This window comes from Hipposideros armiger, unplaced genomic scaffold (assembly GCF_001890085.2).
Source record: "Hipposideros armiger isolate ML-2016 unplaced genomic scaffold, ASM189008v1 scaffold_300, whole genome shotgun sequence".
Classification (NCBI taxonomy): domain Eukaryota; kingdom Metazoa; phylum Chordata; class Mammalia; order Chiroptera; family Hipposideridae; genus Hipposideros; species Hipposideros armiger.
The window spans coordinates 1,908,750-1,928,046 of NW_017731650.1; the positions used below are offsets into that span (position 1 = coordinate 1,908,750).

Consider the following 19,297-nt stretch of genomic DNA (forward strand, 5'->3'; position numbering starts at 1 on the left):
ATTCTCCCTGAATAGTATCAATACAAATAAGTTATATTTTACATAAAAGAGTCCCTTAATTCCCAATAATATGTTTTCAAATACTTGGGGAAATCAGGAACGAATTTTTCCAAGCAAGCTATTGCACTAGCCTATGGTTGATGAAAACCTAGTCATGATTTTTTTTTTAACCATTTATATGATGTCTTTCTTACAGTGGTCTTTATAAACTCTCTATTTTTGTTGTGTTCTATTGGGCAAAAAAAGTTTTCCAGAGAATTAAAATAAGCTGGTGTCACAAGGACAAGCTAAGGTATCCACTGGATTAAATCAGAGATGGTCCTCATACTGGCTGTAGCAGGAAAAAAAATGTTTGATGTTTTATTTTTTTTTCCACATTGTTTTGTTTTTAATCCCAGGTGAAAGCAAATTGCCAAATTTTAGAAATGTTCTAAATAAGTTATTTTTTCTACCAAAACAAGTACACAAGTTTCATGGGTTCCCCTACTCTATCAGAATCACCTGTGGCTCTAAGAGCTAATGACCTAGAACTCTGGACCTCACACCAGCAAAGGTCCCAGGCTGGGGTCTGTGGAGTCCCTATTCATCTGTGACAATTAAATGTAGGGGGGTTGTAGTAGGATGAGAAATAATTACATCTTTATTTTTACTAACGTCAAATTGAAATTTAATCTTTCCTCCGATACAAATGTAGGTGACTAACCACAATATTATTAGCACCAAAACAAACTACAAATCTCTTTATATCACACTGCAGTTTCTGCATATATCTAAAAGTATCATTTATGCTTACCTTGGATCTTACAGTAATCATCAAAACTACCAGTATATCTTAATATAATAGAGGAATATGTATTACCATGTCATATTTACAATATTTTGATAATTATTTTTTATTCTAATTAATTTTGTTTATAATGATGTATATTTTATTTTATGCACTTAAAAATGTGAACCGAAAAAGAGTTGGGTACATTTTGTCAGACTGCTTAAAGTGTCCTTAACACACAAAACAAGGTTCAGATCAAGGATGCATACCCTAGATTTAGGTTGCCTCAGAATCACTTGAAGGGTTTCTTTGAACACAGATTGCTGCCCTGCTTTAGGCTTTCTGATGATAGGTCTGAGGTGGAGTTCCAGAATATGCATTTCTATACATATATCCTAAGTGCTGCATGTCCTAAACTCACAGGCTGAGAGTTGCTGACCTAGACCACCTTGCATCTGAGTGTCTGGGACTAACAGTAGGTAATTCTAATGTGTAACCAGGTTTGGAAGCTGCTGATCCAGCTCTTAGAGTACAAGTTAGCGGCATACTGGCTTTCACTCATTTGCCAATAGCAGACATAATCACCTAACCGCTGTGTTTTTCCCAATCCTGTTAGAAAAAAAACCTATGAAATCTATTAATCTAGAAAGTTATAAAATTACTGTGCTTTGCTATTATTTTCTCCTTAGTTATTTTTAATCAATGCATTGCTAATTTTAAAATAAAAATACCAACGTTGTAATTTGTACTTCAAGCAAATGATGAGCTTTTAGCTTGGTCAATGAAACCAAGGAAAGTTAATAGTTCCACACTAGGAACATAGCAAAAAAAAAAAAAAAAAAAACCCAATTTAGTGTGGAACTTGCAAATTAAAAATAACACACATTATTTAATTATTTGTGTAAAATTAGCAAATAAAAAGAAATAATTTAAAGTTGAAGGTAGTAGTTATATAGTTTCTATAATTCCCATGTCTTATCTTTGTTGTTCTTTTGTGTTAAGATTTTTCCCATATAATTGGAAACTTGGGGATAATGACAAGAACAGAAACCCTTATTTGCCTACCAACTTCTTAAACTAATATGAAACCAGGTTTTTATGTTGAGTTTCTAGGACCCAGTGCTAAATTGTGGATATAAATTTGTTGCATGCTTACATAGGAAATTAAATCATTATGCTGTAGTTTTTTCAAAGGCTTATTAAACATTGTTTTACCCCTCATCCCCCAAAATTTTCAAAACACTTCTGAAATGGAAGAACCTTGAAATAATTCCATTTCTCTTATGGGGTTTGAGAATGAAAGCCTCACTTGGTGTTTCCAAAATTGGAACTGAAGATATTAGCCCAGGACGCCTATGGGATTTAAAAATGAACACCAACTCCTCATAGGCTGCCTACTAGGTATAACTAACCTATTTTTAATACATTAGTATTTTCTAAATTCTGTAAAGCTGTACACACCTGGTGACTTCTAGTTTTTAATGGCTCAGCATGGTAAGTCAACTGCATAGTTCATTCATTGGGTTAGTAACAGGGTAGTGTGCTTTCCTAAGAAATGTCATTTTAAAAATCACCACTCCAAGTTTCTTTAATATTTATTGTTGCATCAGTATAGAATGTTTTCTTTCATGCTTTGATCAGAGACATGAACATGTTGTTCAAAGTACTTTTTACTTATGCATGCTATAAATGGCAGGGAATGAAAATGTTTCATTTAAAAAAGGGAGGGATGATGAAATCTGCCTCACACAATTTACTAGATCTTTGGAGAATTGCATTTTGTACCCTATCTGCATGAAAAAATTTTAAGACACTACAGTGCCTTTTTAATAAGTTGACTCCTAAATTATTTTCCACAGTATCAAACACATCATTTTAAACTCGCTAAGTTCCCTTTGAGTTACCATGCGCCAGTCCAGACAAATTCTCATTAAGGCTATAACTTTTTTCCAATTACCAGGGCACTACGGAGACTATTTAATAAGTGCAGACCCAAAGATTAAAGTCTTTGCAGAGACTACCTGACTCATTTCTGAAGAAAACAATTGCCTGACCTTCAGCAAAAATATGGCATCTAGGGCAGTGAGATGTACTGCTTGCTTTACGCACATTAAAAAAGCCTAATTCTTTGTCCATATCTCCAGATGAAAGGGCTGTGATTCACAGGAAATGAGGTTAGTGAACTAGAGAGTAAAATCTGGCTGGGGGAAAAACATGTAAATAGATAGTACACAGTTGTGTGGAATTGGCTGTCATCCACTCAGCTTAGGCCATTTTCTAGGAAGCATTTCCTGACGTGCACAAATTGAGTAGGTTCTCCTACAGCACATTGAATTTATCACATTATATTGTAATTATCTACTTCTGTGTCTATCCCCACCACACTGAAAGCAAAACCCATATCTTATTCATCCAAGGAACAGACTCAATAGCATTAGATTTCAGATGCAGGAGTAATCAAAATAATATATTTATGTTAGCAGCTGTTAAAAAGTAATAAAGACATGTGTTTCCTTTCCAATACATTATCTCATGCAATAGTAGGAATCAGCATTATGCTATCACCCAACATATTTCATTCAAATAAATTAAAAAATAACCTGTCAAAGAAGATATTGACCCTTTTGATCTTTGTAATGATTCATCCTAACCCCATATAACCTCCAGGAAACAATTTAGTTAAGATTTACAAACCATACAAACCATAGTGGAAAAACCTCCTATGTTTAGATTATTCTTTTTTTTTTTTTTTTTTTTTAAGCTGAGCCATCCTGCCACCTGTTGGCAGCTCAGCAGCTGCTCAGCTCAGGCCGGGAGTCAAACTGCTGTTGCTCAGAGCTCAAACTCTTGAGCGAGCTCTTAACCAACTGAGCCACTCAGCCAGCCCTAAACTCCTGTGTTTATAATCATGACATGATGCCTAGAAAGATGGTAAATTGGAAGACAAGGCCCTGTGTGGAGAAAGCCCAATATATGTACATTATCATCCAGGGCATTTGGATTCATCAATTGTGGTAACAAGGTCAAGTTACCAATCTCCTTAGCCTGTTCTTTACTAAGTTCTTGAGTCTATAAAACAACTGAGAATTACTGGCAACTTTAGCAGTGGAAGAAAATTACTTCCTAGGGCTTCACCTGCATGAACTTGACATTGAACTTAAATCAATATTAAAGTAGGAACTTAGAATCAATGCCACTTACCCCGTACTTTACTTGAAGTGAGAATAAACAACTATCAGATTCAGTGTTTTGTTGACTTTTTATCAAAAATTATTCCACCTGCAAACCACCCACCTCCAAGACTATGTCTCAAACCCCTATCCCCCCAATGTTGAAAGCGTTTTTGTTAGAATACAAGCTATAGGTATAATAGAAAGGATATCATATATAAAGGGCAGAAAGTTTGTGTATAATACACATAAAACAAATTGATGATTATTTACATAATGCATGATAAAACTCACTGTGTCCCTCTGCTCTTTATAGAAATTGACTTTATGGTAAGGCTCACATCACTTGAATGAGACTTGGAGCTGCAGGGTTCCCATTCTGAATGAATACTCTTTTAGGAAGTAAAGGCAGTTGAAAGCTCTCAAACCAATTGCAAGACACTATGGAGCATTTCTGATACTTGGACTGGAACCTCAACATAATTTCCTATAGTAAAATATCTATATGTGGTGGTTAGGTACTATCTTGACATTAATATACAATATAACTCTCCCAGTTTACTAGAAATGTATCCACTTACATTTAAAGCAATTTTTGATAGCTATGAAGTTATTGCCATTTATTATTTATTTATCATTTATTTATTTATTTATTTATTTTTGTCTTAAAGAAGTCCCTTTAAAATTCCTTGTAATACTGGTTTGGTGGTAATGAACTCCTTTAAATTCTCTTGTCTGGAAGCTTTTTATCTGTTCTTTGATTCTAAATGATATCTTTGCTAAGTGGAATAATCTTGGTTGTAGGTTCTTGTTTTTCGTCACTGAATATTTTGTGCCAATACCTTCTGGCCTGCAAAATTTCTGTTGAAAAATCAACTGACAGTCTTATGGGAGCTCCCTTGTAGGTAAGTAACTGCTTTTCTCTTACTGCTTTTAAGATTCTTTGTCTTTAAACTTTGGCATTTTAATTTTCAAGTGTCTTGGTATGAATCTCTTTGGGTTCATGTGTCTATTTCCTTTGCCAGGTTAGGGAAGTTTTTTCATCATTATTTCTTCAAATAGGCTTTCAATTCCTTGCTCTCTCTTTTCTCCTTCTGGCACCCCTATGATACAAATGTTGGTACAGTTCATGTTGTCCCAGAGGCCCCTCTCCTCATTCTTTTGGATTCTGTTTTCTTTTTGCTGTTCAGATTGGGTGTTTTCTGCTATGTTCTCTTCTAAATCACTGATTTGATCCTGTGCTTCATCTAATGTACTATTGATTCCCTCTAATTTCTTCATTTCAGTTATTACATTCTTTATTTCTGGCTGTTTCTTTTTATGTTTGCTATCTCCATTTTTATGTTTGCTATCTCTTTGTTGAAGAACTCCCTGAGATCACTGAGCATCTTTCTACCCAGTTTTTTGAACTCTGTGTCTGGTAGATTGCTTGTCTCCATTTTGTTTAGTTCTTTTTCTGGAGCTTTGTTCTGTTCTTTCATGTGGGACAGTTTCTTTGTCTCCCCATTTTGGCTGCCTCCTTGTGTTTGTTTCTATGTGTTAGGTAAGGCTACTATATTGCACAGTCTTAGCAGGGTGGTCTTATATAGTAGGTGTGCTGTGGGGCCCAGTGGCAGCCTTCCTCCTCACCTGAGCCAGGTACTTGAGGTGTGTCTTTTGTGTGGGGTTTGTATGCCCTCCTGTGATAGTTGAGCACATCAGTGAGAAACTGACCCTCAGGCTAATTGGTTATGAGGACTGGTCAATGCTATAGTGGAGGGGCTGTTGTACAGTGGCTGATACTACAGAGCAAGGTTCACTTTACAGGGTTCTGTTGTCTGCCCAGTTTGCCCTTTGGGTGTTATCCTTGGAGGCAGCCAAGTTATGCTGCATCTCAGTCTGAAACTGGTCACTGGGCATGGCAGCTCTGGGATTTCCTGGGAGGGGCCTTACCACAGGCCAAAAAAGCCACAGACCATGCCCTGCCCAGGGCCAGTTAACACGAGCCTCAAAGCAACACACAAATGCCTGCCACCTGTGCTGGGCTTGGAGGTGTGTCAAGAGACCAAACCGTGTACTGAGGCTAGTTTTAGCTAGTGCCGGGCTTAGGGCTGCTCAGCTAGAGGTATGGGACGTGCCAAAGCCAGTTGCTGCTTGTTTGGGTTATGTGAACCTTTGAGAGATTTTAGGAAAGTCCATAGCAAGGGCCAAGACAGGCAGCTTGTAGAAAAAGTCACTGGAAGCAGCTTGGGTGGGCTGAAAGTTGGGATGGGCATGGTCTCATGGGCTTGCAGGGCGGGACAAATGATGGAGACTATTTTGACATTAATATACAACATGACTCTCCAGTTTACTAGAAATTAAATAGTTATTATGGGCTATACTAAGATCTAACCACTACACTATTGTTATTTCTAGTGGAAGACATGTTTGGGTTAAAAAAACAAACAGTTTGAAATAAATTAGAAAATCTGTGTATGGCATGAAGGCTGATATATAAATTTAATCAGTTAAAGAGAAGGGTCCCTTATAAGAAAAGCAATTAAATAGATTTTATTTTGATAAGCTAGGAATATAGTTGAAGATAATTACCAAATGCTGAGGGTATGTATGGATGTGGACTTAAGTTATTTTCCTTTGTAACTTTATACAACCTTTTAGAATGAATTAGAAAATCTTTCCCCAGTTCAGGACAGGTAAAAACAAAAGCATAATGACATGAATGGACAACTTTTGACATACTTTCCAATAGATAGGTATACCTACATTTATGTCCATATACTTATATATAATGCATTACTTATTGCTTCAGCAAATGTTTATTTAGCACTTATATTTTGAAATACGGATAAGTCTAGATGTTAGCAATGCAATAATGGATAAAATAGACATGGTTCTTATATTTATAGGCAAACCAAACCGGTAAATAATATAGTGCTATAAGTGATCAAAAAACCATAATAGATGCAATATAGTTAAATCTCCCAAATCATAAGTAACTAAGTATCAAAATAGTGAATTAGAGTTGACCAACTGTGTAACTTAAAAGAAGCAAATTATTACTACTTATTAACTTCCATTTTTAAACTCATTAGTTTTGAGACTGATGAGAAGGTAAAAAATGAATATGGTGAACTTCTATATTTGCTGTAATATATTATGACATTAGAGTGGGGGGGACAAAAACATTTTTGCTGATTCATTAATATGGAATCATCACTTGCGTTACCCTTCTTGGTTAGTTTTGAAATTTTGTATATCTTTTCTCACAACAATTACACTGCTACAAATTTTCAAAAAATAAAAAAAATAAAAATAAAAACAAACTATTGTAAACATAGATATAGATATAGCAAAAACACATTCCCTGTATGCTTATGATTAGTTGTATATATTATGATATAGCATAAAATGGAATATATAATTTTCTTACAAATGTATAGGAAATATTTAATGAAATGAGAAATGCTCATGTTTAAGTAGGCTATAAAACACAATGTAACTATTTTGTATAATTTTATAGTATAATATTTATATATTCTTATATTTACATAATATTTATTAAAAAGCTATTAACCATGGTTAGTTTTTGAGAATGGGGTTAATCAAAATTTTTATTTTCTTCCTTTTGCTCATGTGTATTTTCTAAATACATAACTTCCATAAATTTCAAATATATTAATAAACCCTGTTTGATACCAACAAAACTGTTTGAGAATCTCTTAAAAGAGAGCTGAGTAGAATTACTTACCCTAGCCCCAGCAGCTGACAAACATCATTTGAAATCTGGGAGGTCCAGTTCTCAGCACAAGCTACATGCCAAATACTCTGGATTCTGAACTGCACCAAACCATCGTTGTTTGTGGTGCCATTGTGAAGACGCACTAAAGAGATTAGACACAGGGTCATTTTCACCTAAGTTGATAAAAGCAAGCGATGGGCTCTAAACTAAATGTGCAATGTTCTTAACAGAGTTTAGAGATTGATTTGTAATTTTTCTTAAGAATATGTTATAAGGCCTATGTTGAAAATACAGATTTGGTAAACTTAATTTTCCTCTTTATATAACTACGAAAAGGGAAATGTAGAGATATGCAAGTTCATTGCATGTCAATGCATCAAAAAAACCAGAAAATAAAATTATTCAGGAAGAGCATATCTTATAAACGTGGTCTCTAAAAGAAAGAAAACTCAAGTTTAGGATCAACTTCAGGTATTTTTTTCCCACTTTTTTTTCCAGAAACTATTGTCTTTGCACTTGCTCTTTTGCTGTTTGGTTTCCATCATCTTCCCCACCATTTTACAACCATTTTGGATAGATTTCTAAGGCCATTAGTGGCAAGGTAGGGATTGGGCCAAGCTAAGCTATTGGGTTGTCGGAAAAGACATGACGTATTTTTCTGTTTTTCGTTGCAAAAATGTGTCACGACTTTTCTGACAACCCAATAGTTTAGCAAACAGAAAAACCTTCACCCACAAACATCATATTGTAATTCTGTAAGTGAATGGTAGTGTTTACATTTTTCCCTAGTACGAACAGAGTAAGAGTGTTGACTTTAGAATCAGATAGACTAATGAGCAGGTTGAGAATACAGCTCTAGCCCTTACTATATGTGTGATATTTGGCAGCCACTTATCCAAGCCTCAGTTTCCTCATGGCTGAAGTAGAACTAATTCTTATTGTGTTAAGATTGTTTTATAGTACTTAGTTACAGTGCATGGCACATAATAAGTAGCATTAAGTGTTTGCTCAGAAATCAAAGTATGACATGGTAAAAGTAGCCATTACTTGTAATGTTATAGAGCTCTGACAGGGGCTGGACTTACTTGAAGACTCAAGGCAGGAGTAGTAGTAGATCCTGAAGAATCGAGAATGCAGAGCACCAGGTCTAAGAAAGTCAGTTATAAAGAAACATAAGGGGCCCTCTATATGTAGGCAATATATGGAGAATGAGAGCCAATAAAATGGTGCTCAGGTACCTTGTATGAGCTATTTTCTCTCTGTGGTATTTTATGCTTTCTACCTAAATATGGGCTGTCCTAGACTTAAAGTTATTAAATGTAGTAAATTTAAACATAAACAAAAAACAAGGGGCTCACACATTAACTTTTCTCCTAACCAGGATGGGGATAGAGGTGCTGAAATCACTGACAGATGTTCAGACCCTGAAACATAAAATCATGAGCGAATAAACACATTCATAATCTTCCTTTCAATTTATAGAATCCAAACATAAAAGCTACAGCAACAAAAGTATTTTCCTAAAAATAAAACGTACCACAGTGTGTTTCATCTGAGCCGTCCTTACAGTGTGGAAAACTGTCACAGAGATTGACCAGTGGGACACACTCTCCATTCTTACACTGAAAACTGTCTTCTTTGCAGGGCTCTATGAAGAAGGAATATTTATTGTATAAAGAAATGACAAATAGATGATTCTGCATGATCCATTTCATTTCTGTCCCTTTAAACATCAGCCCTTTGGCATAGCATGTGGTTGAGCTAGCTTTGCTGTTGAATAAGACTATACCCTTAGTTGCTCAGAATGCCTCAGAAATAGTAGTATCCGAGCCAGAGATATGGCTTGAGAAGAGTGTGGATAAACCCTTAGGCATCTCCTTAGCACACGGCAGTTCCAAGAGATGGTTAAGAGGTGTAGGACACACCCTTCCCTCACAACTTTGTTAGCCTCTCCTCAATACACTTCTCGACCCCAAATGAACATACAAACAACAACCGTTGGAATGTTACACAAGCATAGGAACATCTCTTGGTATCAACAACCAAATGATGCCTCCAAACCTTTATTATGTAGAAATGTGGAAGTTACCTTTTGGTGGAACAAAGTTGGACCAGGCTGGAAACAGTGAGCTCAATTAAAGTGTGGCCAGGTGCGAAAAAAATAGTCACAAGGAAGGAGAAACTGCAATAACAGTCATTTGAAAGGAATTTGAAGATTGAGCTCCCAACAAGTAAAGCAGGGGTAGAGTCACAGGAATTGTCTTGGAGCATGAAAAAGCAGGACAATGAAGAGACTGGACAAGGAAGGAATGGAGTGGGCCTGGAGGCAGTTGGTAGTTTCCAGAGTTTGAGCTGTGCGAAAAAGAGGCCTACTGGAAATGTTTATTGTTTAAAGGGAGTGGGTGCTGAGGTTTCCTGGAATTATTTGTTTGGTCTTAAAGGGTTTAGTGCTGGGAGAGCCCTCATCTCATAGGAAGAGAGGAGTTTTCTTCCCTCAAGATGTTTTCTGATTATGGCTTAAGCGGGGTAGCTAGGTGCCGATATTAGGATCTCTCTGGAGGACCATGTGGGATTCGGATCCCTGGAGAGGGAAAGGTTGTAGCTGGATATGGAGAAGCCAAATGTCTCTTCCCCTACATGGCACATGGACAATTATAATGGGGAAGAAAAAGCACCTGATAAAAATAAGAAACAGGGAAACCTGTATTTTGAAAGCTATTAACGAAAATTAATTATGAGCTATTATATGTATTATTTCCAAGGAGACACAATTCATGTTAAAATGGTTTCAAAACCAAATTGTACTAATCTCCGTAGAGACTTTGTCAATTTATGATGAGCAAATGTAATTGTGCTTGAAAAGAATCTCTCCCGTTTTAAAATCTAGGTGGTAGCCCCCAATCCAAGAGCACTGAAAATACTATTATACAGTAAAGGGAGTTGTTATAGCCATATTACACTTACTAAATACAAAACAAAACAAAACAAAAATCTGGTCCAGCAACACTCAATACCCATCACATATCTCTAGTTATTAAAAAAAAAGAAAGAAAAAAGATAAGGGTCTTTTTTTTTCTAAAAGTAGACTGCATAGAGTTCTTATGGAGGAGTGCTTTCAAGTGGGAGAGGGGAAATGGGGACATCCTGCACAAGTGAGGGGTGCCCACGGCGACCAATGCATATTGGCTGCCTTAAAGGAGGATGCCAGCACCTCACTCCACAGCTGAAAATGTATTACACTGCAGAATCATGAGGGCTGGTGTTTCCATGGGACTAATGCTGGAGCTTTCAGATTTTTTTCAACTGTGACTATAGTAAGAAATAGATATTAAGCTATACTCTAAAACACACCAGCATGTTTGTGTGACTAAATATAACACCCTTATTTTGTCTTGTCCCATCCTATCCCATCCCATTCCATCCAATCCATCCATCCATCCATCCATACATCCATCCATCTATTCATCTATTCATCCATCCATCTATCCATCCCATTCCATAACAAGGAATGCTGATTAAAACCAAATTGATTTCATGACCCACCTGTCGAAATATATCAGACTAAAGTATAGTGAAAAAATTTCATGGGAGATGGTAACTCTGATTTTCTAAAGTTTGTGGGCAGATAGTTTTGTAAATTAAGATTGATGTTCATTTCTTATGTAATAAATTCAGAAGTCAGAAAGTTGGCTGGAACTCCCCTTGATGGTAGTTAGGGCTAGGAGAGAGGGTGGCGGTGGAAACAACCTACATTTTGTCTATATGTAGGGAAGTGAATGAGTTTCCATTTGGCCACTGGACACTGGGAATCATCATTGAGTGACAGCTGTCTGACAGGACAAACAGGCTCCGGCACAAAAAAGTGGAGGGATGGAGCCTGGGGGTGGGGGTGGGGAAGGGGGGGCGGCAGGATTAGGAGCTGAGCCTGGTTATAAGTGATCATCTAGAAAGAGTATTACCCATGCCTACAATGAAGTAGTTCTGGGGAAGGGGGAGAGAGAAACGCTTCAAAAACCCCCAACTCTGTCCTGGAAAGTAGCCAGCTTTTGGCCCAGAGCCACTGTTAGCCAAAAGAAAACTATAGTGGTAATAGATTTTTTTTCCTGTCTGCCTTTTCCTTGACACTGGAGCTATCTATGTATGGGAGGATGGAAGGGAAAGAAAGTGGAAAATGAATCAGAAGCAACATTTCTATCTACCCTTCTCTATCTTAAGCTATTGGTCTAAGGTTTGTGCTCAAGTTAGGAGATTAAAAAAAAAGAAAGCTTTAAATTTTAGATGATATTAAAGTGTTGATGCTGTATATGAAAGTACATTTTAATATGTACAGGGGCAAAAAGGGAGGTTTGAAATAAAGTACATGAAGAAAAATAAAGCTTTTTTGGTTTATACCCTCATTGAGTTCATTCTTTAATTTGCATATTCCATATACTAGCTGCAATTCCCATAATGCATTGTTTTTCCATCTTTATATGCCCAGAGTTTGACAAAATGCAGAGCACAAAGTAGGAAATCCATAGATATTTGTTAAATGTTAAGTGAATTAATTTATATTGAATGTTATGCTTCAAAAATTGGCATAAACCTTAGTAATAGAGTTGACATAATATAAAGCAGTCTTTGAAAATGTGATCTTTAAAAATAGACAATTGTGGGCTGGCCGAGTGGCTCATTTAAGAGATTGCTCAAGAGTGCAAGCCCTGAGCAACAGGGTCTCTGGTTCCATTCCTGGCCCGAGCTGAGCTGCCGCTGAGCTGNTGGGGGGTGCAGGATGGCTCAGCTAAAACAAAACAAAACAAAAGACAATTGATTTGAAAAATAGAAGTTAATTCTATGAATTATGAAGATAGAATTTGCTTATTTGAATTTGAATGGTGGTTAAAACATGGGCTTGGGAATCATAAGACCTTGGCTTGATTTGCAATTTAGTCATTTTCATTTTATTTATTTTTGACCTTGGACAAATAAATTAATCTTTCTATGAATCAGTTTCTTGGACTTTCAAATGGAAACAACTATTATTTATGTCTTAGGTGTATCAAAAAGTAAGTTAAAAACTATATATTTAGTACATCAATATGAATATACTGAATGCTCAATAAATAACACTCTTAATAGCAAAAATGTAATATTTCAATATCAATCTTTCAAAAAAAGAAAAAAAGTCATCATTTTCACTGATAATTTTAAGTTAGCATTCTTACTTCCAGGTGTCAGTTGTATTCCTTTCCCTCCAGAAACCTTATACACAACAAGAAATTGTAGCTAATCCATTTCTCTGGGTATCTTACAGTGATAATTGGAGCTATTTGTATACCTTATTTTAAACTTTGAAAAAGTCTATATTTTTTCAACCCCAATCTAAGTTACTACCTTAATAAAAACATATATATTTTAAGGAAGACATAGCCTGGCTGGTCATTTCTACAAATCTTTGTCCCATGAGAAAGGTAGGATACATATATCAAATATAATATTATTGAGGTTCTTGTAAATGTAATTATCAATTTGTTTCATGGATACATATTTTTTAACCAGATTATTAAAATGATAAATGGGCAAAGACAACTAAATATTCTACAGGCAAACAATATTTTAACTGACTTTATATATTATCTTTCTAGTGTTACTTTTCCTTTAGAAAATAGGAAGGCTTAAAACTAGGAATACATGTGTTTGTATTTATATAGTCTATTTAAAATCTGTACTTTAAAATGTATATTTCTTTAAAAAGTTGACAGCCTAATTACATATCCATGATCAAATATCTTAATATACTTACAGAAGGTTAGTAACCACCAGTGATTTTAAAATTATCTCATTACTTTGTAATCATAGATAAATTTATTGATAATTTGACTTTTACTAGTGTGTTTAGGCTCTATTTAATTGGATAAGCACATATTTGTTGGATGAAAATTTAAATATTACCTGAATTAAAATATAAATGAAAACATATATAAAAATCTGAAGATTGTAATTCATTTTTGTGCTCTAGTGGAAGCTGTTAAGTTTATATCCTATGAATCCAGGATTATTAACTTGTTTCTGTAAGAGGAATGCATTGAATGAAAAAATACTGAATGGGGCAGAATGGTCTGTTGTTGTTGAACTGAATAGAATATGTAAATTCTGAGGAGAAGTATAAGTAAACTCTTTAAAATTTTCCTTACATGCATGAACTAGATTCCGATTCTTTGCAACATACAGTAGTTCAGCTTCATTAAGAAGTCTCTAATCCAAAAGTTTAACTCTCTGTGGAGTCTGAAATCTTATTTCTGATTGTTTTACGCTCACAGTGAGGGAGGGAAAAAGAAATATTGCTAAGAATTGAATTTCCTCATCTTTTTATGAAGTCTCCAGTAGCCCTGCCTCATCTAGTCAACATATGCTTGGTTTTAAATGGAACTGAATTGATCTCTAAGGCACATGCCATGCAATCTGGGGAGGGCTCTAAACCCCTCAGTGTAATCAGCTGCCACGTCCACAGTTGCCTGATAAGCACAATTGAATTTCAAATGAAGACTCTCAGTATCAGAAAAGAGCCATGAGGGGACATTCATAGGAGACTGATCTTACAAAGTCTGTATTTCACAGATCCTCGTTTAAAGTAACTGGAAATGTTAACAATAAGATAAAGAAAAGAGCTACAAAAATATGTTATATAATTGTTTTACATTTCAATTGAAGGCTTTGGAAGCTGTCCCCAAAATATCTCAGAAGATAAATGGAGCACATCAATGCTGAACATTTATGATATCCTTTTTATACTTTCTCCAAAATGACCAGCAAAGGAGAGCACCAATATAAACAGAGCCACGTGCCCACTTCTCTTTCCATTACCAGCTTGATTATCTTCCACTGGCAATTCCCTGTTTCTGTAATTGCTTTTCAGTTTTTTTAGTGTAAAAATCTCTCTGGGAGAAGACTGTGCTGATGACTCAATCACTCCATTTTCTACTTCCAGCGGCATCTGTACCGTATCCAGGAGGAATGTAAAACTGCACTCTCAGCATATTCACCACACAGTGATGGTCATCGAAGACTCCATTCTAACTCCAACCAAGGGAATTTTCTCTAAGTGTTTTATTTCTTAAGTAACATCAGTATAGTAGCCAAAATCTAGTGAAAGGGTAAGCAATGATAAACAAACCCTACACCATAAATGGTATCTATTTTGAGTTGGGAGCCAGAGATTATGCTCTTCTGATTTTTATCTTGAATAGAAATTGCCTGTAATGTTTTTCAAAATCATTGATATTGCATTTATCATCTTACAAGAATCTGATAAAAACCAGTAACAATAGTATTTTTGATGGAAGAGGTTTGTTGCTGTCTGCCTTTTCGCAATTTATCTTTCCACTTCGTTCTGCCTTCTTCATTCACAATTTAAAATATGGGCTTAGTTACCTATTATTTCTCCAGAATTCTGTTTTAAGGCGCTTTCCCTTTTGCAATTGGTGGAATGTCCAAATAATTATTTCAATTGTTTGGATTTATGAATAAATTCACTCCCTTATTGGTTAGAGCTATTGTTGTTTTTTTTAATCTCAGTTCAGTTGGTTTTACTGCTCATCTCCATTTCCATAAAAATATACTACTTTCAAAAGTTCTTTTCATGACATCTTTCTTGGAAAAAGTTGGGAGGCCCTCCTCCCTAGTAGAATAGGTATTATGTATTTGCTTGCTCTATTTTAAGATACTTTGCAGAATTGAGCACATAATTCTATTGCATTCAAGTATGAATAATATTGATGCCTATACATTTTTTATTGCAGCAGTTTCTTCTCAAAAACTAAGAAATATCTGTTTTAAATCATTTACCATGAAATGAGTAAAATATAAAGATGGTCTGATTTTTAACACCATTGAAAAATGATTATATTTATTCTGCTTAAAAATTTTGCAAAAAAAGTTTTCCTCTTGAAATATAAAAATTTAAAGAGGAAATGTTATAACACTGATTCCTATTCATTTTTTTATGGCAAACTATAAGATTTCATGATATTTAGGTCACTTTCATCAGATCCTATATATATATATATGTGTGTATATATATATTCCTCCATTATACTTTTCACTGTTCGTTTTGATTGGTTCTATTTGATTGGTTCTATTCAGGGCCAGAGGGTAGACAAAATACAAGTCAACTTCCGTATTTGCTGTGAAGCTGAAAGCATACAACTTTGTGTGATGGAGTCAAAGATCTAGGCCTATTGTAAGTGGAGGACAGATATTTGCACAGATGGGTCTGGGATTAGAAAATAGTCCAGATGAGGATCGAAGCTCCAACCCTAACTCTTTCCTAAACATCTTAGTTAAGGACAGACTGACCACAGTCTCCTACGGAAGGGAAAGATAGATGGAGGCAGTAACTTGTATTTTGTCTTCTTGACATATTTGCATCCAGAGAGAACCACAGAGTTGTGGGCAGTAGCATAGTTCAAGGGAAGCAGCAGGCAATAAAAAATTATCTGCAGATGGTTGACTGCAAAGAGTTCTATCGTATATAAATATAAAGATATAGATACATCTATGATGAACAGGGAGGCAATACTTTCCCCCTGCTGATTATGTGATGGATATAATAAAAAATACAGGATAAGAAGGTTGTGCATACCAGCAAAAATCAGCATCAAATTCCTTCACCCTTCATGGCAGTGGCTTTCCACTGCTTGTCTCTAAGAAGTTAATGATGTTAATATTTTAATTGGATGTCGTTGGCATTCAAACAGCTCACTTGCCTGTCTTCCCTGCTGTTCTCTAAAAATGCTCTTGGCAAAGGGAACATGACAGACCGTCCTGCTTCCTCACAATGCCAACAATCCTATTTTTAATGTTTAAAATGGCCCTTTTCAGTGACTAAAATTCACAACTCTTTATACACCAGAGAAGTGCAAATAGATCTGCTGAGAAAGAGTGTGGATTCCTGCTTTGCATAAATTCAGGTAGTGGTTAAACAAATATAAAGGAAGGAAGAAAATCTTCATTAAGATGAGGAAAAATGGGTGTTTTGGAATGCAAACACTGAAATCGTATTGGGATCCTAATACAATTTTATGTTTTGCTCCAAAAGTTATAATGCAACGTTTAATCCCAAGTGCACTTACCTGGAACCCCCAGGTGATAGCCAGTAGTGAAATTGGCTTTAAATCCCTCTTTTGTCAACACATCGTTAGTGATAAAAAGCACAGTCATTCTGTTGGAGGTTGAGAACACGTCCTTTACTGGACCAGGCCCTGTGTACACAGCTGCTCCAAAAGAAAACAAGATAATCGGTGAGATGATCCTTTGAATCTACTAGCAAATACACTCTTTTTCTCAGTTCCATCTTCTCGAGGTACCCAACATGAGCATGGCTTGCTCAAAAAGCAGCCACATGTAAATAAATGTGTATATTCTTTTACATTTTGGACACTGCTTCTTGGAAAGTCTCTTCTTGATGGATTGTTTCCAATATTACTTGAGGTTTCTGCAGCTCTATAATTTAATGATGAATGACTCATAACATTTTCTGGCTTAGCATCTCTATTATTTGAGGTTCATGTTATCCTAGAAAAATGAGTATTTGCCTGCTTTTAAAGACCTTTATAAGACAATGGAAATTATAGTCTCCCTTAGTAATTTTGTCCAAATTTATTTGTTATTTTTTGTGAGTTGAATTATTACCTAATCTGAAGGATGGATTAATTAGAGACAGATAATATAAACCTAAACGGTGGTTTTCAAAATTTTTTGCATTAATCCCTGGGCTTTGGGGTTTTTGTAAACAATAAAATACTTTTCACTAAATAATAAAGGCTTAAGCTAATTAAAAATATGTTCATATTACTAAATCATTTATATTTTGGAATCCCTGCAAGCAATTCTCTTTCAAAAGAACTTATTGCCTATAAATTTGAAAACTGTAATTCTGAGATCCTTTTGGAATTCTTATTGACTTTTTAATGATTGATGTAAATACTAAAAGGTAAAACAGTCAAAAATGATTTCTCTTAGATCATGAGAACACATAAGTTTTTATTAGGACAGTGTAGCCTAAATATGGGAAAATGACCCAAAATGTCTTTACAGCTGTATAGAATATAGTCAAATTTGAAGTCCTTCAGTTCTTTCTCGCACTAACCTCCTGGCCCCACTGATTCTTTCATTGTTTATTTGTCCTGTGTGTGCCTTTCAAAATCCTCTCCCAGGAAGCTTGTGCTCTAGAACTTGGTGAGTTTGCTGAAGAAACCCATATAAGGGGTGATGAATGAACTCGGGAACCCTCTTCACCACTCTGGCCCTTCATTGCTGTAGTGTCCTCAGCAGTCTTCAGCCATTGGTTGCAGTGTTCATGTTATTGTACCCAGATTATATCAGGCCAGATTTTATAGGAAATGGTTAATATGAGTCCAAAGTACAGTTAAATAACACACTTTTACTTGTAAAGGGTGTTGTTTTATGCATTCTAATTCACCCTTTATGCATTTTTATGATTTAATGTATGACTTCTCAAGAGACAGGTCTTTCTTAAAAATTGGTAGTAGTTACATAAGATATGGCTATTATATTTGACTGGTAGATTTTTATTATGTTAACATGTATTTTATTATCTAGGTACAATAATTTCCTCAAGAATAGTACATTTTCCCCACGTTTATTAAAAAAAAATTAATGGTTGATACAAAATAGATTGTAGGGAACAATCCTTGACTTTGGTCGATTTTTTAATCAATCTCAGGTACTTAGAGGCAGCTAGTACCAGAGACACAGACAATCAAAGTAATGATAAATGTAAACTAAAAAAGGATTTAAAAATTTTGCATAACACAATTTGTTTTGTTGGTTTGAAATGAAATCAAACTTGATTTCATAGCTATCTTTGGACATCTGATGTGCACATAATGCATAGAAAACTGCATCATGGATGTCCTTAGCTCTTAGTCTCCCAGGTATGATGCTCATTGTAGTGAATTAATGCCAGCTGGTAGGAACTTCTGACTCAAAAATATTAATCCTGGTTTGCCAAGAATGCTCAAGAAGAATATTATTCCATCATCATTGCAAACAGACCCCATTATTAAAAGCTCCACGTAAAATACGACATGCTACTCTACTATTGTATTTTCATTTTGCTAGTTGTAAGAAAGTGATTACATTTATTGAGAAATGCTCTCTCCCTCAGTCCAATGTCTTGAGCCATGCAGTCTTCACAATATTTAAAATGCAGACTTACCTAAGAGCAAGGAATCATCTCCACCACCATCTCTGATTTCAACGACATCTGCAATATTTTCTAAGTCAAATTCTTGAAAATGAAGTTGTATATTTTTTCCTTTTTGTGCATTTAAATTCCAAATACCTTAAAAAGTAATAAAAAACAACATTTAGTTTAGAACATGCTTCTTTTTATTTCTTTTAAAAGCTTTACTCTCTGAGGAATTTCAAATCATTTTCAAAGATTTTTTTCCATTTTATGAAAACCAATATTCTGAACTGTTTTTTTTATGTGTATGTGAGGAAATACATTGGTCTAGTCATGAATATGTATAACAAAGTTTAAATAAAATTTGAAATAATTTACGGTAATTGAATTTGTTTTATATAGAGTGGAATACTTTAATCCAGCGGTTCTCAACCTTCCTAATGCTGCGA

The 19,297-nt window shown here is 35.2% G+C and overlaps 1 protein-coding gene across 1 annotated transcript in view; it reads right to left on the bottom strand.

Annotated features, from left to right (window-relative positions):
• TMPRSS15 (transmembrane serine protease 15) overlaps nt 1-19,297 on the bottom strand; it is a 106,712-nt gene that overhangs the window by 14,515 nt on the left and 72,900 nt on the right. Inside the window, exons 17-20 of the mRNA XM_019659528.1 lie at nt 18,879-19,004; nt 16,771-16,911; nt 9,198-9,308; nt 7,670-7,802 (exon numbers count right to left, since the gene is read on the bottom strand). Of these exons, the coding sequence (XP_019515073.1) occupies nt 7,670-7,802; nt 9,198-9,308; nt 16,771-16,911; nt 18,879-19,004 (511 nt within the window). The remainder of the gene's footprint in view (nt 1-7,669; nt 7,803-9,197; nt 9,309-16,770; nt 16,912-18,878; nt 19,005-19,297) is intronic.